This window comes from Bolinopsis microptera, chromosome 13 (genome assembly GCF_026151205.1).
Source record: "Bolinopsis microptera isolate Bmic1 chromosome 13, MBARI_Bmic_1.0, whole genome shotgun sequence".
NCBI classification, from domain to species: domain Eukaryota; kingdom Metazoa; phylum Ctenophora; class Tentaculata; order Lobata; family Bolinopsidae; genus Bolinopsis; species Bolinopsis microptera.
The window spans coordinates 4,732,855-4,757,118 of record NC_087084.1 but is presented as its reverse complement, the minus strand read 5'-3'; the positions used below and the strand labels follow the sequence as shown (position 1 = coordinate 4,757,118).

The window sequence follows — 24,264 nt, the reverse complement described above, 5'->3', positions numbered from 1 at the left end:
AGCAGCGAGAAAATTGTCAGTCCAGGCTATATGGTCAGCTTTGTAGATGTTTGTGACTAGCTAGTAGTGTCCCAGGCTTTGCGACTGGAATATCGCGGGTCTTAAATCGATTTAATGGTACCAACGATCCACCTCCCACTTGTTTTGTTTGGTACTTAGCATTAATAGTGGTTTAGCTGTAGCCATTTATAGCAAGAGAATCTTAAAACTAAAGTGGGATGACAAGGAAACGAGAGGAAAAAGAATAACGGGACAAACAATTAATTAGAGTATTTATAGGGAAGCATTAGATATTGTAATTACAAGCTTCAATAATTAATCACAGACCCTAAAACTTCTAATTAAAATGCCACTTGTGTACGCTCGCCCATTTTTCACTGGTCAGTCAGAACTTCGGTTTAGCAACGTTGTACACTTATTCATACCTAAGATTTCAGAATTTGTTCAGTTAATTCTGTAGCTTCCTTTATAATTAAATCTCATTATACTCCCATGACCCCGGCAAACAAAAACATTAGTGTGCTCTCTGACGTTAAAACGAGGCAACAAGAGCATTTGCTTATACTTTAACTCTCATTCTCAAAGTGAGTGTCACGGGTTGAAATATTAAACATATCATTGGCTGCTATCTCAAAACATTCAGCACGTGAGTACCTTGTGACTGAAACGAGAGATCCTTATTGGATGCGTACACCAGGAAGCATGATCCGAGATAGTTTGTGGCTGTGTTAGTACTTTGGAAACATCCCTCTTTTTACTGGTCTTTGTACAAGAATTTTATAGTTTCATTATGCATTGGATTGCGGCTTTCATTTTCTCAGCATCTAGTCTTATGTTCAAACTTTCAACAAACTAAAATTTAAAATTTAAATGATTTTACAATGATTTGTATTTACATTATTTTCACAAAATGGTATTGTTCTCAAAAGTTAAAACTACTAGTTTTATGGGCTTTTACTAATTCGCTTGCCCAAAAATTTCACGTGACTTTGGTTTTTATGGTTTTGTAGCCGTACAAAACGGTTTTACATAAACCCTAATCCCAACCCAAAACCATAACCATAACCCCGAAGCTACCCATAACCGCTTACCACAACCCTAACCTAACCCGGGCCCTAAACATCGAATTCGTATTATTACTAGCCTGTCACGAGACCAAAACGTTTTTTTTGCCTCATAACACACATCAGGTAGCATTTAAAACCCTACTCATGGGGGGTGATTTGGAATCAGCGTCCAAAAATACACATGTCCAAAGGGCCTTTTCACAAGAATTTTCTTAAAATTTGGGCGAGCGATTTAGTAGGAGCAAGTTTTACGATAGAAGTGGTCACCTAACCCGGATTCCCGATTCACTGATTCAGGTCTTGATTTGGTATTTATTTGCGGATGACAATGATAATCACGCTCGTTGTATAGAATCATTAGCAAACGATCAAATTTGATAAATTATTCCTTAGAATGGGTACGATATCAGTTTCTTTACTCATAGCTACAGTGTTGACTGCGCTCTCGATTGCCGCTACTGAAGGTATGTAAAACTCAAAATTAAGATTTTACACTCTAAAGTGGCCGAAATTTTGAAATTGTAATGCCTTACTGTGCAAGTGGAGCTAACTATATCTTTAGGGTGTCAATTTTCTTCAGATAGGAAAAGTTAACCTGATTGGAGAAGGAAGTAAGAGCCATACTATGACTGTTTTCATGGGTACCGGCATGGCCTCTTAACACACTGTGCCATTTGTCATGATTTTAGGCTAGACATCTAAACATATTACTATGACAAGTGGGATAAAAAAAGTAAAAATTGCTGTGGCTTCTGTGGTTACATTATCTGTATTAGAAAACGGTAGACAGCCCAAGGTACCCAAGGTAAGGTAGGTGGTAATCATCCTCCCAGGATATACAAAGGTGGTTTGTGTGCCTTGGGATTCAGTACATGTTTCCAGGCTGGTTAAGCTCGCCCCTAAAAAAACCCACTCCTTGACCTTCTTGGATATACCTAATTCATCTTTAAATTCAATTGTCCAATTCGAAATTTTATCAATCAATTCTACAACTAAATCATCTACATTATTTACAATACTATATATATATATCTATCATTTAAATGTACACCTATTCGTTGAATATAATCTTCTTCACCAAGAAGGAAGAATCCTACTCCTTTATCGAATGGTCTGATAACAATGTCTTTCCAACCTTTGACTTCTTTGAGAGCTGCTCCGATGGGCGCAGCGATTTTATCTGGTGAGACGAATTTCTGAGTTGGCCTGTGGAGGTCTACTTCTGCTCTGCAGTATTTTATAAATGCCTCAAGTGCAGGGTTTTTACAAGATTCGAAAGTACGTGATGCATCAGTCTTTATAAGACTACGTTCCATGTCAGCAACTCTCTTATCTGCTTTGTTGGGTCCACATTTAAAGCTATCAAATACAACTTTAGCTCTCATTTTAGAAAACCATCTACACAAATAGTTCTCGAAGCGGCTTAGATCTGGTAGGGGAGGTGTTGGTGCAAACTTGTGAGACAAGAAAATACATAGAGCAGAGTTGCTCTTTACTAAGCTAGTAGATATAATATAAGTAAATTCCTCGTCACTTGTTTGGTATGATATAGGTAAAGTTCTCGTCACTTGATTAAACCAGTAACGGTCGCCGTTCCGCAAGTGCTGTGGGTAATTTGAGTACGTTGAGTACGTTCAGTGCTAAATTTTGTTCAGTTCCCCAGGTTTATGATATAACGAATAATTTATTTGGGTGTTTAAGAATCGTTCAGAGCATGGTACATGTGTTTGTAAGATAAATATTACCCATTGAAGCTATAAATAGCTTTCAAAGTTCTTATTGTATGAAATTATACATATGAAGCAAGTAGAGGTATCCACCCTTCGAATGTATTGAGTCGTTATTTCATGTTGATCCAGGATGGATAACTTTGCTAGTTGATATTAGATCATCAGAAGCGTCCACTCAGTGCCTACTATATAGTAATCACGTGAGCTGTACAGCACATTATTTCATGCGGAACAGCGTGTTAGCCCATGATAATTTCGTCACAGATCAAAGTTAACACACCCTATCGAGTTAAGCTATGATAACGTCGTACTGAGGCCAGGTACACTAAAATTCAATATAAATAGAGGGCTCTTTTCCTCGATGATCTAATATCAACTAGCAAAGTTATCCATCCTGGATCTACATGAAATAACGACTCAATACATTCGAAGGGTGGATACCTCTACTTGCTTCATATGTATAATTTCATACAATAAGAACTTTGAAAGCTATTAGCTTCAATGGGTAATATTTATCTTACAAACACATGTACCATGCTCTGAACGATTCTTAAACACCCAAATAAATTATTTCTTATATCATAAACCTGGGGAACTGAACAAAATTTAGCACTGAACGTACTCAACGTATTCAAATTACCCACAGCACTTGCGGAACGGCGACCGCTACTGGTTTAATTAAGTGACGAGAACTTTACCTATATCATACCAAACAAGTGACGAGGACTTTACTTATATTATATCTACTTAAGCTCTTTATCTGTAAGATTTACAACTGTTCTGGACATGTTTTCCATTGATAATTCTTCAACCTTGGGAAGAGTACCTTTGATTATAACGTCCTCAGATGTCTGTGGGATGTGGTATGATTAACCTTTTTTATCTTCCTTCATCTTCTCTTCTTCACAGGTTTAGTATTATCCACATATGAAGGTACAACATAAATAGCATAGTCCTTATCTCTCATGACGCTTGGTTAGTTCAAGTTTCTCCTTGTGCATTAAATAAATTAGATAAATGATTCTCTAAATTTTCATGATCTGATGGGGGAAGTGCAGATTTGATGCAGTTTTTGAAACTATGATTTAAGCTTTTACCTAAAGTCTGAGACCTGATTACTTGATTATCTATGATTAAGTCTAGCATTCTGGATTTCTGAAATTGATTAAGTGCTTTACAAGATTCTACATAAAAAGTGTCTTTAACTGCACACCTAAAATTGATTTGAGTAGCAATACCTTTAGGGATATTACCGTGGTCTCTCGTAGTCTGTAAGTATCTCAATTGACACGATGCCCTGATCTAACTGCTAAGTTGTCCATTTTAGGCATTAGGGACTCATAATGATGAAAATCTCACAAAAAGATGTCGGATGACAAACGAAGCGTGATATATCGTTTCGCTATATAATATATATTATATATAGTAAGATTTGCTTCCCACGCGGACGACTGGGGTTCGATTCTCAGTGGGGACCAATTCGGTTCCCAGTGGGACCAATTAGGTCGGATGTAGTTCGGCCACCAAACCATGGTGTAATACTTTCATAAGAGCTTCGAAAAAACTTTTAGTGAAAAAATATATTTTAAAATTTTCGAAATTTTATCAAGCCTCAAAAAATGTCAAAGTGAAAAATTTTCGAATTTTTTCTAAAAACTACCTTTCCCCGTGTTTTACAAAATTCTGATCATTTTGAGCCGATTTTAATTACTAATTAACTAATTACCAAAAATCATAAAAATGATTATAAACATTTTTATGATTTTTGGTAATTAGTTAATTAGTAATTATCCAATTATCTGATTGTCTGACATGAACATTTTTCTGACAAAAGTTTTTCTCGTCGATAAGATAAATATACATATCACCGGAGACTCGCGGGCGGAACAAAATATTGTACGCGCACGCGCGTGCAATATTTCATATGTCCCCGAGGGCGCTAGCCCGAGGAGGACATATTTTCGTATAGCACGGATCGAGGGCCCATCGGGCTCGAGTGCTATACGATTTTTCCGCCCGCGGGTCGAGGTGATGTGGATTATATCCACCAGCGTGAGCTTTTTCTTACAGATATTAGTTTTTTTTATATCGGCTATATCCATGAGCGGGCGCTTCTCAAGTTGTAATGCCACTAATTAGATGATCATTTACTAAGTTTTATAAATGTAAATATATCCACAATGTAATATATCCACAAGTGGGCGTTTATCACGAAGCTTCAGTTTCCAACAATCACAGCAAATTAATGTACAAGATTTCAGAAATTTTACGAGAAAATCATGTTGCTTTTAGTTTAAGATGTTATAGAACAGGCCAAAATGACTGACTATAGAACGAAAAACCGGCCGCTATCAAACAATGTTTCAGCTCATTGTTTAATGTTTCATGTACATATAATTTTATTGTAAACAATCAAAATATAGGCCCTCTCTCCCTCTCTCCCTCATCTCCTTATCTCCTTCTCTCACTCTCTCACTCTCTCCCTATCTTCCTTTCTCCTTCTCCCACTCTCCTTACCTCCCTCTCTCCCTCTATCCCTCTCTCTTTAGCTCCATCTCTCCTCATCTCCCTCTCCTCCTCTCCCTTTCTCTCCCTCTCTACTTCTCTACCTCTCTCCCCTCTCCCTCCCCTCTCCCTCCCTGGAACCAGAACAAGCACCGCCAGCCGCCACAGAGCCTGCTACTACCACGTGAGTATCAGTTACCTGGGTAACCAGGGTTACCCGGGTATCTAGTTACTAGAGTTTCTGTAGCAGCTACTGAGTGACTGGACAATCAAAAGTAGTAACCCAAATAGCTCGAGATCACAGTCTGATCATGGACATTGAATATGAAAGTTAAAGATCAAATCTATAACATCAATTTAAATGGCAGTTTCAAAACAAAAACAGGGCAAAATATCTTTCGGGAACACAATAGAATAACACGTAAAATGTCGGCCTAAATTTCAAGGTTTATCAACTGAAATAGTGAACTGAAAATGGTAAACACAAAACAATTATCGATACTAATGGATATCACAGGTTTAGACTTAACGTCTCCACGAATTTGGTGGATATACACCTTTGATTAATTCGTAAATAGTGGCCTAAGGACACTTGGAAAATTTTGGAAAAGTTGGTCAGCAGAATGAAACCTAAAAATTGAACTTAAAAACGTCATAAATCCTTTGGAAGCTTTTCGTGTCAGTAGATCGATTTTTTTCAGACGGATCTGTACTATCTTTGCACTCTGCACTGCAAATGTCCATATCACGCAAAATATTGACCTTATAAGGTAATCGTGACGTCGCGTTATCCATGAAAGTACTGGCACGAGTACTGAACAAACTGTGCCTGCAGTCACGTCAGGCACGGATTTTTAGCTAGGTAAGTAGGTACGGCTTTTGAAAAGATTTCCCTGGCGTGCCTGAGGAGTTGTCGCGTATCCTCTAATCACACTACGTGCCTCTAGTCATGACTGTCGTGCCTGTTGGCATTACATCTGACTGCACTATGAAAACGGTTATCGTAACGGTAATCGTTGCTCGGTAGTTATGAGTTAAGCATACAATTAACAGGTTGGTTACCAGTCAAAAGTGGGGTGATTATAGAGTGGGATCTTGAGTCGACACCTATAGAAGTTAGAACTGATAGCGGGGTGGGGAGTAACGATAAGGTGGCATTGTACCTCAAATCTGCAGGGGGAGAGAATGCAGGAGAAGTCCAACTCTCCTTCTCCCCTACTCTACGATACTTTCTCGACTATTGCGAACCCTGGACTAACTTCCCTGTTAATCCCCCCTCTGCTACTGACAAGGTGTGGCGTATAACTGAAACTGCAGGTGTTAGACTAGTGATACACTGTAACGAGGTAGAGGTGCTCAACAAACTGCTACCTTACAAGACATTTTTGTGGCGGACCTATTTGCGACGACCGAAATTTTGGCGGTCCGAAAATATGGCGAAATTGAACAAAAACCGTCACATTTCGGACGTCACAGAAAATAAGGGTATTTTTCATCATTTTGTTTTCTGACACAAAGCTAAAGGAAATTCAAACTTTTCTAAAAATCGGTAAAATCATGTTGAAACAAAATGAAACTTATAAATCGATTTCTTCATCTTCCTCTAAGGGGTCCGGCTCGACTCTTTCAGTTTCACTTATTGAGTTTGGTATTAAATTGTTTATCTTGACTTAGTCTCTTATAAGACGTTTATGTTAGCACATAAATGTAATTTATTGTAAATTTAAAACGTATTACTTGACATTAAATTCATCATGGAATATTGTGTTTATTTGTCCCACCATCATATCACTAACTTTTCAAGAACAAAATGAATCGATGAAGCCACAATTATTGGAATAAGCTAAAAATAATGCGACGTATTCTATTACGACGACCGAAATTTTGGCGGTCCGAAAATATGGCGAAATTTCGGGAAAACCGTCGCATTTCGTACGTTATAAAAATGTCTTGTAAGGTACCTAGACGGAACATTATCGCACTATATAGTGACAGCACCATATAGTGACAAGTTTATCTTATATCGACTTTTCTTTACTCTTCACTCCACTCTACTTTTCTTTAATTCTACTTTAGTCCACTAATTCTTTAAATTAGTGAAGAGGTGTATCCGGAATCACAGAGAAGGAGGCGATGACCGCCTGGTGACCGGGTCGCCAGTAGCTGTGTTGAGGTAGGAAGGAGGAATGGATAGGAACTCCAGGGAGGTGGGGTTGGTAGGTTGTCTGTTAGAGGCAGCTCGTGCTTTTCGCACCATCTTCGAGAGACTGCTGGTGCGACATCCAAAGTTAGCTCTGCACTCGAAGTCCAGTCCTGAATGAACTTCAGCAACGATCCGTTTAGTTGATGTGTCCGATGTCGCTGCACGTTCCTTCATCAAAAATCATCAGCACAATGCACATCCTCAAAAATGTAAATAAGAAAACCGCAAGGGTGTTTGAGCAGATTTGCGAACAAGGGAGCTCAATTAGCTATTATGTCTACCGCTGAGAAAAAATGGATTCGTTCTAAATAAATCTGCATTTATTTTTATCTGCAATTTCTCACCTAGCGTTAACAAAATTTTATGCTCTAAGCTTTCATTTTTAAGGTTAATCATAATCTATCTCAACCATGCACAATGTAAAATATTATATCAAATGTATCTATAATAGATACCTAAGTAAGTGTATAGATTATTCTAATTACTTACATAAATCGCACGTACAGATCACAGCGCATACGAGGTTTTCTCTTCTTAATCTCGACTGAACTATGACATAAACTCAACATGAAATTTTGTAAAGGCATCTATTTGTGAATGCACCCACCCCTCCACTACATTATGCCCTTACTGCACTACTAGGGTCTAGGTGGCCTAGTGGTTAGAGCATCCGCCTTCTGCGCAGAAGGTTCAGGGTTCGAATCCCAGTGTCACCTAGTCTAGGAAGTAGCTAAGGATCCATTGGATCTATGAGATTTCCTCGGTCGACTCAGCCAAATGATAGGAAACTGTTAAAAGTTCAAGAAACTTCCTAGGATACCCCTTCAGTGCATACTGTAAACTTAGTACTATTAACTATTAACTATTAATACTACAACACTAATACCTCACAGGGAATCATGATAGGTATGGGACAGAAAGAAGCCTATGTTGGAGATGAAGCCCAAAGTAGAAGAGGTATCCTCACTCTAAAATACCCCATTGAGCATGGTATCGTCACCAATTGGGAAGATATGGAGAAAATCTGGCATCACACTTTCTACAATGAGCTTCGTGTTTCACCAGAGGAATTTGGAATGCTGCTTACAGAGGCTCCTTTAAACCCTAAAACTAACAGGTATTATTACAACCCGATGTATATTATACGCTAATCTAACAGCGTATAATGCGAGTACACTAATTGCACTTAATTGCACGAGGCGCAATCAAGTGTAAATTGATACAATAATCGCACGAGGCGAAGCTGAGTTCGATTATTGCAGTTATTTCAAGAGGCACAGCCGAGTGCAATAACTGGTGTAATCGTATTATACATGCAGTTAGATTCGCGTTTAACCTTCTAGTTCTTCAGGGGGATACGTCAGCACCATACTTGTTCATTATAGCCCTATACTAGACTATTGCATGAGACAAGCCTTAAGCAAGCACCCTGAAATAGGATTTACCAGTAAGCCTTATAGGAGTAGGAGAGTCAATGCTGAGAAAATATCGGACGCTGGTTTTGCGGATGACATTGCTCTGATAGCAGATACTGTAAAGGAGGCAGAGACGCTGATGCAAGAGGTAGAAAGGGTTGCTGCAACAGTGGGACTTAGACTGAATGAAGGGAAAACCAAATTCATTACTAAGAACATCGAGAACCCTGATACTATCAAGTCCCTGGGTAACAGCACAATAGAGCATGTGGAAGACTTCACCTACCTGGGTTCAAGAATCAGAGACAGTGAGAGTGATATCAGGGTTAGGAAAGGAAGAGTATGGGGAGCATGCCACACACTCAAAAACTTTGGAATTCTAAGCTTAGGAAGTCTGTTAAGATCAGAGTGTTTACACTTACAACACTAGTCGAGTCGGTGCTTTTGTACGGTTCGGAGACTTGGACTATGACGAAAAGGCTAGAGAAGATGGTTGATGGTTGCTATGCGCGAATGTTTAGAATGGCTCTTAACATCAATCAATATCGAGACTATGTCAGCAACCCTGTACGGTGATCTTTCCAAAGTCGGCTCCAAGATCACCCAACGAAGGCTCAGACTTGCAGGTCATGCTCACCGACATCCTGAGCTGACACTGAACAAACTGATCCTCTGGAAGCCGAGTCATGGGCATACTAACAGGGGGCGACCTTACTTAACACTACTAGATAACCTAAAAGCAGATACTGGGCTGAAGTCAGTAGATGAGATAGCTAGACTGATGGAGGACAGAAAGCTGTGGAGAACTGTTGTCAATGGATCTCGGGAACACTACACTACAAGTCAGTTAAGTCAAGTATAACTACTTCTGGTGTTATATAATCGGTGCGATTAGTTTATATTCGCACGGACTGTTTAGTTAGTTGCTCTAAAAACAGTGAGATTATAAACTAATCGCACTGTTTTGAGAGCACTGAGCAACTCAAAGAACAGCGCGCTTCAACCCTCCACTTCAACCCGAAACCTCCTCCGAGAAACGAAGTGACGTCATCCGCCGACTCTCTCTCGGTTGATTTGTACAATCTAGTAACTCCACAAAAATATCTGATAACCATCTCAACAGAGGGTCAAATACAGATAAGAAAAGTAAACATAGGATAACCGTCCGATGCTAATTGCTCCTGTTATGTGATTGGTCGGATCTGAGTCACGTGACATAACTCATCGATTGCTATTGGCCGCTAGGATGGGATGGACCAAGAATCGGTCCATCCCTATTATCTGCAGTTGTGATGATTTTTTGAACGTTTTGCTTGCCTGCTGTGGATTTTCAGACCACCCAAGTATCGCCCGTTAAATTACCACTGAAAGCTATTAATATATCACAGTATCTTTAAGAAAATCAGTGCGATTAGCTTTGTAATCACACCGAATATGTTTTCGGTTGCTCTCAAAACAGTGCAACCAGTTTTGTAATCGCACTCCCTGGGAAAAACCGGTGCAATTATGAAAATAATAAGTGGCCGTCAAATAGGTCAAAAGTGGAGTTATAGTAAGGGGGGGGGGGGGGGGGGGGGGGGGGGCAAAGTCAGTACCCATACGTTGGCCTTAGTAGCTCAGTCACTGAGTGCCCAATCGAAATAATTCTTTCTGATATGACTTACTACCCCTGGCACTACTGGTTCGAGGAATTTGTCAAATCGAAAAATATTCGTGTTCATTTTTTTCAAATGAAGGTTCATTTTCGCATTTATTTGATAGGTTGGATAGTCGGATCGAATCAAATTTTATTGAATGGTGTTTGGCCATTTAAATTACGTTTTTCCTGAAAAAATGAGAGTTTAGCTTTTCGGATGACCGAGATATGAAGCATAACGAGTTTGTTCATTACGTGTGATCAGGTGATTGGGTTGAGGCTAGATCTGCATTATGGGAATCGTGCAGAGAGCCCAATTACGGTGTCGTAATTGGGTTATTATTGAGTACCCAATCAATTTGCTAACGAGATAAACAAATTGCTTGATAACTTCGTCATTTTAAATCCGTTTCGCACCATATTTTCAGATTATATTCCAGATTAAATGACCTATTGCAATATGTTACAACGGAGTCTCTAACATGTTCACAAACACCAGTATAAGCAATTCAATATTGATTGGGTGTGCCCCCCAAAAATTGAATTTTCAAATTTCGGTGATTGAATCCTCGAACAAGTAGGTACAGTATGCCATCTGCAAAGCAACAACTCTCAAATATAAAACACGGCGGTGGTATAAGATACAACGTATGATTACTGACCTTTGCCCCCCCCCCCCTGTATTAATACTACTACTAATATTAGTATTCGGTTACCTCGATTTTTGAACATTTTACCGAAATGTCATCACTTTAACAGAGAGAAGATGGCGGAGATAATGTTTGAACAGTTCAACGTTCCAGCCATGTACGTGGCTATCCAGGCGGTGTTAGCTCTCTACTCTTCTGGGAGAACTACCGGCCAGGTTATGGACTCTGGTGACGGGGTTACTCATGCAGTCCCAATCTATGAGGGTGAGATTATTTCTAGTGCAGACAGTCTGTACTATTCTGACCTTTTCAGAATGTTATGAATCATTTCAAACAAAAAATCGTACAGGGAAAGCAAACGAATTACGATTTTTGGTCTTTAGAAAACCACGTAAATTAGTTTTGAATTATTCTCATTACCCTATAGATTTATAATTTATATTCTACAAATATTGCAACTATACTGTGTTTACAGGGTACGCTCTACCCCACTATATTCTACAAATATTGCAACTATACTGTGTTTACAGGGTACGCTCTACCCACTATATTCTACAAATATTGCAACTATACTGTGTTTACAGGGTACGCTCTACCCCACTATATTCTACAAATATTGCAACTATACTGTGTTTACAGGGTACGCTCTACCCCACTATATTCTACAAATATTGCAACTATACTGTGTTTACAGGGTACGCTCTTATACCTCACGCTGTGATGAGACTAGACTTGGCTGGTAGGGATCTAACTGACCATCTGATGAAGCTCCTGACTGAGAGGGGATATGTCTTCATCACCACCGCAGAGAGGGAAATTGTCAGAGATATTAAGGTATTCCTTTATTGTACAAACTACAAACATTACAGTCAGTGCAGCGTATTAAAACAGTGTGATACACATACTGACCCTACTATGTGGGGAGGCGGGCATCAGACAGAGCGCTTTTCCCCTGAATTTTAGTTAAATTTTAAACAAAAAATCGTCCAATTTGGCAGCAGAATTAATCATAACTGGTTATCTTAACGTTTGGTCTGATTATAGTTTCGTGAAAAGTCTACTTTTGGCTACTGATGATTTCACTGATCATTATAAACTTTAATACAGTCAGTGCAGCGTATTAACTTTAATGAACATTATTCTCTAATCACTTATATCGTTTGCATTATAATCAATGTATTTAATTAATGTTTAACCCTCGGTCTATGTCATAATCAATGTATTTAATTAATGTTTAACCCTCGGTCTATGTCGTAATCAACGTATTTAATTAATGTTTAACCCTCGTTTGTGTCATACAAGATGGCCCAAAAAGGCAACTATGTGATCTTTGTTTAAAAACTAATCTCTAGGTGGTCTTTTTTGGGAACACTCAGTATTTAATGTTTCTGAATTTGAATATTCTGACGCAGGAAAAGCTATCGTACATTGCGTTGGACTTTGAAAAAGAGCTAAAAGCTCCAGATTCTTCAGATGGTCTTGAAAAAGCATATGGAGCTACCCGATGGCCAGGTAACAATAGCATCACGGGTGCTAACTTTTATACCTCGTTTACTGTTTTTTTGTGATTTTTTCAGGCAATAAGACCTCATCAGAAGTCGTTCAGCAGGTTTATTTTTAGTTTAAAACATTCTAATTCAATGTCAAAGATGACAGGAATAAGCAATGTGGAGATTTTTAAGAAATTTGCATAAAATACGAGCCAGCTGTTATACGAAATTCGGTAAAAAAAAACCCCAAAATCGCTACCTACATTAAGTTGCTTAAAAACCACTTTTAAACTAAGTTAGAGATCTGAAATTTCGCAGGGCGGCTAGACGTTGATCAATCGATGGCAATTTTTTTCAAGTTTCGGAGTATCGGGAAGGAACCAGGAACCCCTGTTTTAAGATAGATTGTCGTGACATAATTAGAAATTAGAAATCAGAAAGATCATTACAAATTTACATGTGTCAGATTCAGATCAATTAATTAAAAATTATTCAACCAAACAAATAACATATCAAAAATAAAGAATGATTTTAAAATATGCACGGATTAAGTAAGTCACAGCTTACTTTTAGGAAATCTTTCACTAAATAAAAATTTTAAAAAAAAAATTTTTGTCTCAAGAATGTATTTCCTCAAATTTAAAATTTATGAATTGATATTTGTGAGAGGTTGTGAAGTTCCGTGCTGTTTTTTGTGTTTTGACCCTCGTAGACTAGAATTTTTTCTAATATTTTAATTTCTCTTCTTTGAGGGGTCATTTAAAGGGGGGGTCGTTCAGGGGGTCTGAGGGGATTTGTCTTTGGGGGCAAACAGGAAATGGGAAATTGTAGAAGATGCTTGTTTTTTTTCCCCCATACGCCCCCTGTCTCGAATTGAGTTTGTGGGGAGCTTTTCCCAAAGGGTTTTTTTTCGGGTTTCTTGTGATTGGGTAAAGGGGGCTTGAGATGGCTGGTTCTAATCAAAAAATGCTTTTTTTTCTTTTTTAGAATCAAGCTTTTTGTTTTTCCAAATGAGCTTTTTTCCCCCCTTTTGTTGGAACCAATCCCCCAGTTTTATCCGAACGAGTTGGCTGTTCGGCATGGGAACATTCTTCTGCAATTGTTCGTTAGTTGCTCCTGGGGCAAAAATTGCGCGGTCAGCGCTTCGAGGTTTTGGAACCAGGGGCAGTCTAGGTTTTTTTTTGCTTACGAAAGCATGGCGAAAAAATCTGGGTGGTTTTTTCTGTCAAGGAGGACGAAGCCGTTTGGGGAAGTCAAGAAAGGCTTACTCAGCTGTTTTCCAAGGGGGATATTATTACCCCGGAAAAAACCCCAAAATTGGGTTGAGTTGTTTGTTACAGTGTCCCCTTTCCTAAACAAAAAAGGGGGATATTATTTTTTTTTCCCGTTATTTCAAAAGGGAAAAAAGATACCGAAATGGGGGAATTGGGGGGCCGCCCGCAGTTTTTTTGGGCAGTTTTAGAGGTTCGAAGATTTTCAAAATCGAATTAAAAATTTTTTTAAAAGGGCCCATTCAAAATTTGGCCCCTACTTTCTCTTTTTAAAAAGGACCCTGGAAAAAAATTTCCCAAAAAAATTAAGGGGGGATAGCTAAAAAATGTAAGCGTTTTTACTTTTAAGTTAAACGGGCGATAATTTTTACCTTTTGGAACAAAAATTTTTCCATGGGGGGGGGCCAAAAGCAGCTGATGAAAATTTTAATCTTTTTTTCAGAAAAAGACTAAAACTCAATTTCGGAAAATGTTTTCCCTGGAAGGCCCCCCCCCCCCCCCCCCAAATCGTAACGTTGCCCTAAAAATTTTTCCTTTTTCCTCAACCTGGTCCCTTCGATACACCTAAACACCCCCGGTAAATTTTGATTGGAAATGAACGATTTGGGGGGCCCCCCAAACTTTATTTCAACCTACTTATCGGTGGTAAAGTTTTACAGGTTAGAACCTTTTTTTAAAAATTTCAGAGTTTTGTTTAATTAAATTACAGATTTAGTACTTAAAAAAATTACAATTTAAAAAACCCAAAATTAAATTCAGATTTAGGGGAAATTAATTAAATTACAGATTTAGAACTTTTAATTTAAAAATTTCGGTTTTTTAAATTTAAATTTAAATTAAAGTTAGTACTTAATTAAATGAAAAATTGTTACTCAAGTTGTGGTTCGTGATCAAAGGCTCACTAATGTAGTACGTTTAAATTTAGTACAGTATACTTTGAACATGAATCCCGATTTTTTGGGAGTTTTGGGGGGGAAAGGTAAAAGGTGCGGTAAATCGGGGTCCCCCCTTAAATTTGGGAGTTTTGATTGTTTACATTTATGATTTTCAAGTTTTTCCTAATTTTGGGGAAGGAAAATTGGCCACCAAAATAAATCGGGGTTTCCCCCGTTTAAAAAAGGTTTTGGTTTTTTTTTTTTTACAATTTAGAATTTTTAAAAGGACTAAAATTTTTGGGGGGGAAAGGAAAAAATGGGAAATACGGGGTTTTCGGTTTTTTTTGGAATTTTTTTTAGTTTCTGAATTTAAAGGTACACAGGGGTTTTTCTGTTTCTGTAATTTAGAGGTATAACAGGGGTTTTTAAAATGTACGTAATTTAGAAGGTATTTAAGGGTTTTTACTTGACTGTAATTTTGAGGTATACAGGGGTTTTACTGTTTCTGTAAAATTTGAGGTTTTCCCGGGGGGTTTTTACTGTACTGAATTTTTTGGGTCTACAGGGATTTTACTTTACTGTTTAAATTTTGAGGGGACTACAGGGGGGTTTTACCGTACTGTAATTAGGGTCATACAGGGGGGTTTTTTTCTGTACTTTTAATTTTTAGGTACAAAGTAATAAGACCCCGTTTTTAAAAGGGTTTCTTTTAAAATATTTAAATGTTGGCAATATTTAAGTTTAGTTTTAAACCAAAAAATGTATAGTCCATGTGTGGCCTCGGTAAACGTTTCAGGAATGGAAGCAAAAAGGGGGTTTCATGAAGGTGCTAAACTAATCCAGAAATGGACATTGATTTAAAACGTGATTCTACGCAAATCTAGTTCTCTCTGGGGGGGTTTTAAAAAGTTTTTTGGTATTGAAACCCATTTTTAAAAAAAACTTTTTTTAGCTTTTTTTCTTTTTCATTGGATTTTTTTCAAGCCCTTTCTTTATCCCGAGCATAGTTGCTGTTTTTGAATACAAAGTTTTTTATTTTTACGGTCCGGTTTAAAAAACTATTTTTGGAGGGGTAGCAAACAGGAAAAGAAAAATTTTTTCTATTGTTGAAGGTTTTGCAGACTTGATAGCAACATGTTTTTAGCCCCATGGAAAACACTATTTTATTTAGCTTTGGGGCGGTAAGCAGAACGGTATAGCATATTTCACTATTAGCTTGACAGGTAAGCGACAGGGTTTTGTAATATTTCCTATTGGGGTTTTGACAAGTTAATACATTTCACTATTTGCTTGACAGGTATGCAGAAAGGGGGTGTACTTTTTTACTATAAGCTTGACAGGTTTTAGCAGAAGGTGTTAGTACTTTTTTTTTCCTATTAGCTTGACAGGGTATAGCGACGTTTTTGCCTTTCAAAAATTAGTTTGAAATTGTAATCTATTTCACTATTTTTCTTTTAAAAAAGGTATAATGAGCAGGTTTAGCCCTTTTTTATTATTTAGTTTTGGGAAAGTGTAAACTATTTCACTATTTGTTGACAGGTTTTTAGCAGAAGGTGTTGTACTTTTCACAAATTTCTTGACAGGTTTAAGGGGGGGGGAATTTTGCCCCCTATTTTCCCTATTTTGTTTGACAATGTTTAAACTATTTCATATTTTTTTTGAAAAAGGGTTAAAAAGCAGACGGGGGTTTGCATATTTCATTATTTGCATGGGGCAGGAAAAGCAACAGATGCAGGGGAGCTAACAGCGCTTAGCTCCACCTCAATAAGTTTAAAAGGGGTTTTTTCCCCCCCTAGAGGGGAAAAGTTTTCTCTTATGGGAAAATTGGAGGTTTTTCTTCTTCTTTTCAAATTAATTTGGGAGTGAGAAATTTTAGTAATTTTAAAAATTTTTTTGGGTAATTGAGGGGTGGGCGAAAACAAAATTTGAAACCCCGAACAAAATTTGACCCCCCGGGCAAAAACCCCCCAAAATTGAAACCCCCGGAAAAAATTGACCCCCCGAAATTGACCCCCCGGGGAGGTTACCCACCTTTTAAAATTCCCCCCCCCCCCCCCCCCCCCCCGAAAATTTCCCCCCCAAAAAACCCCTAAGGGGGAACCCTGGGTAACCTAAAAAGGGAACCCTTTTTTAATTTTTAACCCCAAAACCCTACCAAACACAATTTTCCCTAACCCCCCTTTCCCCTTAAACCCCCCCAAAACCCCCAAAAATAAAACCCAAACCCCCCCCCCCCCCAAAACAAAACTAAACCCCAACCCCAACCTAACCCAAAACCCCAACCCCAACCCTTAACCCTAACCCTATAAAACCCCAAAATACCCCAACCCTAACCCAACCCTAACCTCCTAAACCCTACCCTAACCCTAACCCTAACCCTATACCCTAAACCCTAACCCGAACCTAACCCTATCCCTAACCCGAACCCTAACCCTAACCCTACCTACCCGAACCCTAACCTAACCCTAACCCGAACCCTAACCCTAACCCTACCTACACCCTAACCTAACCCTACCCCTAACCCTAACCCTAACCTAACTAACCTAACCCTAACCCTAAACCCTAACCCACTCACCCTAACCCCTAACCTAACCCTAACCCTAACCCTAACCCTAACCCTAACCCTAACCCTAACCCAAACCTAACCCTAACCCTAACCCTAACCCTAACCCTAACCCTAACCCTAAGCCCTAACCCTAAGCCCTAAACCCTAAGCCCTAACCCCTAACCCTACCCTAACCCTAACCCTAACCCTAACCCTAACCCTAACCCTAACCCTAACCCTAACCCTAACCCTAACCCTAACCCTAACCCTAACCCTAACCCTAACCCTAACCCTAACCCTAACCCTAACCCTAACCCTAACCCTAACCCTAACCCTAACACTAACACTAACACTAACACTAACACTAACACTAACACTAACACTAACACTAACACTAGCACTAGCACTAACACTAACACTAGCACTAACACTAACACTAACACTAACACTAACCCTAGTTACATGGGGGGTCAATTGTCGGGGGTCAAATGTCGGGAGGGTCAATTGTCGGGGGTCAATTGTCGCGAAATCTTGCCTGAAATAAGCAGCAGTGTTTGAAATTCATAGCGTCTACCTAGGTTATTTGCCAAAAAAAACTCCACCATTTTCATTAAATGAAACAAATAAATTATTTTCGGAGGTTAAAAGTGACATAACACATTTTTATCGTATTAAACAAAATCTCGATTTAAAACTTCAACAAAAATACACCCATTTTTAAATGTCTCTTCAAAAAACAATTTTAAAGCTTTTTCTGTGTAGCTTCCCAGTTACTTCTCTTCTATCGCATCAGTGACCCCACACACAAAGCTTGGGATTAGAATCAGGTACAGGCAAACAGTAATCAAGGTCCTCACAGCCCGGTGGAGCCCAATTTTGCACTGCAACATCGCAATAGTTTAGGGACGGCACTCCTGGTACCAAGTTTGCTTTGTGCTCTTTAACGATGGGGTCGATGATTGCCATGGCAGCTTTGTATTCTTTACTTTTGAATGCGATGATATACTTTTCACCTGGATCTCTATTAACATTGAAAAGTATTGGTTTATCCGTGTGATCTATTTGGTCGTGAACTGTAACATTGGAAATGTATTGGCCTCTGCACAAAGTGAACTTCAGTGGGTCTTGTCCGAACCCAGTCCACATCCAATAGTGTGCCTTGTAAGCGCCCACCCTCACTGCCATCATCTCGTTACCTCTGTAATACCATATAGGCCTGTTTATCACTGGGACTGACTCATCCAGTAGAACTGGACACAGGTCTATGCCGTCAATAATTCTGTCTTGAGGCGGTTTTACCCCCGCCAAAGTTAGACTGGTAGTAAAAAGGTCCATGATGTTTCCGAGCTGATGAGTAATGGTTCCAGCAGGGATTGAACCAGGCCACCAAGCTATCCCTGGTTCTCTCATCCCTCCCTCATATGTTGTCTCTTTTCCACACAAGAAAGGACCATTGTCTCCGCCTGCTGAACCTCTGTAGGTAGCTGCCCCGTTGTCAGACGTGAAGAAGACAAAAGTGTTCTTGTCAATCCTAGCTCCTTCAGCTTCTGTAAGATCTTGCCTACACAGTAGTCCATTTCCATCACAGCATCTCCGTATCTTCCTCGGATGCTTTTCCCGAGGAACATTGGGCTGGCATAGTTGGGACCGTGTGTCGCGTCCGGTGTCCAGTAAAGGAAGAACGGATTTCCATCAGAGTGCTCCTTTTCGATGAATGAAAGACCTTCCTGGAGAAATATTTGGCTCACATTGGACAGTCCAGTCATTTTTCCAATGGTGAAGTTGGTGTAGTATCTTCCAACCATTTTGTCGTCTTTGTACACTGGCATGTTGGGTGTTTTAACATCGTTAAATGGTCCAAAATGACAATTTCCTGAGCCAAAGAACTCATCAAACCCTCTATTGCAGGGAAGGAACTGTCTCCTGTGTCCCAGGTGCCATTTTCCAATTATTTTACTTTTGTAGTCAGCTTCTTTCAAAAGTTTAGGAAGGAGCTGCTCGTATTCGTGGATGCCACCGACAATGGTCTGAGGAGTGTAAGCGTTCCTAGCATGAGCGTTTGTTGAGTAAAATCCATTTCTAATAGGAAGTCTCCCCGTCATTAGGGCTGCTCGTGAGGGGGAACAGAGCGGGTTAGCTGTGTAAAAGTTCATGAACAACATACCTTCTGCTGCCATCTTGTCGATAAAAGGGGTTTCCTTAGCCCAGTTTCCATTGATCCCCACGTCACCCCAACCCATATCATCCATCAGCATTATTATGATGTTTGGACGATCAACCAGGCAGTGCGAAACTGTTAGACATAGAACCATGCATGACAGTCGTATTAACATTTTACTGAGGGGGAGGGACCGTGTGAGTCATAGTATATCGTACTATATATAAAGCGAGACGATATATATATATAATATATATATATCGTCTCGATATACAACTGGTTTTCTTCTCTTATAGAAAAAGGGCTCTACTAGCTGTAGCTAGGAGCATGAAATATCGGTACAAAGCAAACTATGCAATTGTCAAACTATAAGTTTCATGTTTGAAAAGCAATCTTCAGTGACATAATTAACATAAAAATGGCAAACATAATACAACACAGTGCTCCTTTATCAAATTTTATAATTAACAATTAACAATTACTCAATACTACTAAACCTATATAAATAACTACAAATCCTAATAACTAATAAATACTAACTAAATATGTCTAACTAAGAATTTCCTAGAGTGCCTACATTTAGAAATAATTTCTGATCTTTTATTAATAATGCCTGGGGTTTTAAGTATGTATAGTTTCTCGTCTAAGCAGAGGCCACAATGCCCCGCTCCAGCCTTATATTTCTTCGATTTAGTAATAATCTTCCAGTCTATGCTATATTCAATCGTCTCGATATATATATATATTTTGTTGCTGTACTCCTACACATTAAAACTTAAAAGTCGGTGTTGATTAGATCTTCGAAATAGATCTTTGCATCATTTTATTAAACATCGTTATCTGAGATAAAATTGTTCTAAAAGCAACTGGAATATACACAAATCTTTAAAATAACTTACAAACTAGGAAAGGAAAACAAGTCTTAGGAAGACGTACAAAACTATGTGACTCAAAACGGTACAAAACTAAAAAATACTGAGTAATAATCAAACGAAAAGAATGGCTGCGTACATCTACATCTTATCTAATCTATTAAAGATTAGTTCTCGGAAAAAGCTAGATTTCTCTGAATCAAGCAGTAAAAATATTAAAATAGTGATGAATATAATACGTCTCTGATAGCAATATTGTAAACTAAACACGGGTTTATAGGCTAAGATCATGTTAAATAAAATAAATAAACTAAACACTAAGCTCCAGCGGATTTAAAAAAGGATGTGGTTACTATCGAGGGTGTTCATACCCCCATAACGCTCAAGGGTTTTCAATTGGGTCTGGTAGAACCCCCTCTCTAGCTTCCATGGCCTTTTCCCTATCTGCTTTACTGATTTCAGGTTTAAATTCTATAGCGTCCACTATAATAACAGAAAGGTGCGTACTAAGTGAAGAGTTATATAAGGCTACTGAACTAAAATCTAAATCATGATCAATATCTAAAAAGTGATTTACTAACTTACAACTCCTGATACCTTTCTTAATGTGGCTCTTATGATTAGAAAATCTCTTAGGGAGATTAGAAGTAGTATATCCTACATACGACTGTTTACAAGTTCTACACTCCATTAAATAAATAAGGTTATTACTCTGACAAGTTATATATTTAGTAATAGGGAAAACTTGTTTGGAATGGTGACTACTAAATTTGGAACAAGGGGACAGGAAACTTTGCTTACAAACATAGCATTTTCCACAGGCATGGCACCCTGCGTTGTTAGCCTCCCGAACAGCCGGCAATATTGCAGCGTCTGGTTCAAGAAATTGACTGGCAGTGGCTCCTCCATCTCTATCACTGCTTACAGTTCCACTAGCACGATACTTATTGTGTACAAGCATGCCACCGATAGTTTGATTCTTTCGGTGACTTACAAATACACTGTCAGCACGTACTAGCTTCTTCAAGGCTGGATCGAGATTAAGAAGGTGCTTATACTTGTGAATAATGCTCCCCATGTTGGGATGTGCTGGATTTTTATCCATCACCATAGGTATTAGACAAGTAGTCGTCTCATCCTTATTTTTAGGGGCATACAAGTTTTTCCTATTGGTTATATCACTAAATTTGTTGAAAGCATCGTCTACAATACTAGAATGGTAACCACGGGCTACAAGGTAACCAGTATATACCTCCCTTTGCTCTAAGAAATTAGTGTCTTCACTATTGTTCTGCCTCACTCGCCTCGCCACACCATAGGGTATGTTTTTGAGAACATGGCTCCTATGACATGAGGTGGGGATGAGATAGCAGTGGGTGTCACTGGGCTTAGAGTAAAGTTTGGTATGAATAACATCGCCAACAGCATAGACATAGGTGTCTAAAAACTCAACACCATCCTTAGAGTAGTCGTAAGTAATCACAAGGTCCGGATGGATACTATTGAGCCATTCCATAAATTGTAGAAGCTCCTCAACAGTACCAGGCCATGCCATGTATATATCGTCACGCAATGCAGAATGCTGGTCTGTGTGGCGGGCCATGTTCTAAATCTCTTTCATTAACTAAAATATCGATCTTATCCATAGCACAATATATATATATATGGATGGATCCGTGCCATTTTACTGACACCACGGCATCAACTTTAACGCGACTTTTCGCAAAAACTGTAAAAGATATACAACTGAAACTTGTTTGACTAGGTCAAATGCTTTAATGGCCTTCAAATCAGCTTCTTTTTTTTAATTGGCCAAGGAATAAGAATTTTAGTGCCCAAAATTTGGACTCCCAAGTGGTGTCAAAAACGCGAATTAAATCACAATGCTGGCAAGCATAACCGTTGCCCTTATATTCACAACACTATGTACCCCCTATACTATTATATCCCCTTTATTGTTTTCCAGGCATTAAGACTCATCGAAAGTAGTTCAGCAGGTATATTTAAGTTCAAAACATTTTAATTCAATGTTAAAGATGACAGGAATAAGAAATAGTTATGTGGAGGTTTTTAAGAAATTTGCGCAAAATACGCGCCAGCATGTTATACGAAATTAGGTAAAAAACCCAAAATCGCCATATTCAGGTGCCTTAAAAACCATGTTAAAATCGAGTTAGAGATCTGAAACTTTGCAGAGCGTCTAGACCTTGTCCAAATCGACTGTAAAAAAAATTTCATGTTGCAGGAGTATCGGGAAGTGGGTTTTCTGGAACCCCTGTTTTACAACAGATTGTCGTGAAGCTATATATATAATATATAGTATAGACGCTTTTGCAGTAAATTGTAGCCTACATTTAAGTGTCCGTAGATTCAAAAGTATAAAGATACAGTCATTTCGAACCACAGGTTTTAAAGATAATTGTTTATACTTTAGTTTACATTATATCGAAAAATAATTTATCGTCATCATCATCACTTGATGACGTCATCAATTTAAGTGTTTTTAAAACTTGATTTTTGACAAAATAACAACTTTTCAAATCGATTTTAAAGCATTAAGGAGTAATTTTATTCAAAATCTGAGGACATTTTCATCTTAGATAATTGTTCAAGCATTCTGAAAATCTACCGGAAAGTTTTCCTACCTTGCTCCTTCATAAAGATATTCGCTATTGAAGTTTGTGCTTTTTTGAATAATAATTTTATAAAAACACAAAAGTTGTGAATTAGTATTCTCTGGTGTTGGGCCATCCCTTGGGTTGTGGAGCTCAATTTTGCTTCCTAAAGGTCTAAATTGTGTTATAGGCTAGTTTTAAAGTTGAAAATCGAAAAGTTGCACACGTGGGGACACGCCCAAATTCATTTAAAATAGCTAAAATCACTAAAAATTGTTATTTTCACGATTTTTACCAACTTTGGAGTCCCGTTGTGATCCAAGTTCTTTTTGAAATCTTCTGAAACTTTTCATGCTTATCAAACTATATATTAAATAACACTATGCAAAAATTTATGGTGATTCAATATTTTATGCGCACGCAACGTCCGCTCAAAGTTTGCACGTGCGAAAGGTGAGAATTTTGCTCATTCGTGATTTCGAATATATTCTGCTTTCCCACGATATTAAAATGGCATTATATATGAATTTAATGCCAACTTGAATGAGTAAAAAGTGCTATATTCAGTCTGTTATTGACAGATATGCCTACCTAAACACAAGGAAACGTTTTCAAAGGTAAAATTTCGAAATCGTTGAAATTACCTCCTTATTAAGTTTCGACTGTGTAAATTATCCTGACATTATAATCAAAAAGAGATGATATTTGACCAAAACCCATAATCATGGGTAGAGTGAACCGCTGCCAGTGTCTCTCTTTTCCAAACAAAAGGAAATGATATTAATTTGAGGAACCGTCCGCAAATGCAAATTGATACCGAGAATGAAATCGGTCGCTCGCTTTTCCCATTCAATAAGCTTTATTACAATACGTAAGCCGTGAATGAATGGGAAAAGCGAGCGACCGATTTCATTCTCGGTATCAATTTGCATTTGCGGACGGTTCCTCAAATTAATATCATTTCCTTTTGTTTGGAAAAGAGAGACACTGGCAGCGGTTCACTCTACCCATGATTATGGGTTTTGGTCAAATAGGTAATAATTATTTTAGTCTCTCGAGTCTTGATACCACTTTAGGGTTAGACGGGTTCCTGCTAGTAAACACAAAAAAGTAATGATTATCGGAATAAAATAACAAACGCAGAAGGACACATTTAAAAAATTTTAAAGTCATTAAAGGTATACAAATATTTCCATAAGATAAATTTGGAGGGAAATTAACATTTAGATATG

The 24,264-nt window shown here is 38.3% G+C and overlaps 2 protein-coding genes and 1 pseudogene across 2 annotated transcripts in view; 2 read left to right on the top strand and 1 right to left on the bottom strand.

The window, feature by feature from the left end:
- The window catches only part of LOC134825063 (LIM/homeobox protein Lhx3-like), a 667,636-nt gene that overhangs the window by 165,021 nt on the left and 478,351 nt on the right, over positions 1 to 24,264 (top strand). The window lies entirely within an intron of this gene.
- Positions 8,405 to 14,565, top strand: LOC134824907 (uncharacterized). The gene is made up of 5 exons (XM_063836912.1): positions 8,405 to 8,622; positions 11,316 to 11,470; positions 11,901 to 12,040; positions 12,619 to 12,720; positions 14,548 to 14,565. The coding sequence occupies exons 1-5, from the start codon at positions 8,405 to 8,407 to the stop codon at positions 14,563 to 14,565; spliced, it is 633 nt and encodes a 210-aa protein (XP_063692982.1).
- On the bottom strand, positions 17,992 to 19,749 carry LOC134825043 (N-acetylgalactosamine-6-sulfatase-like; annotated as a pseudogene).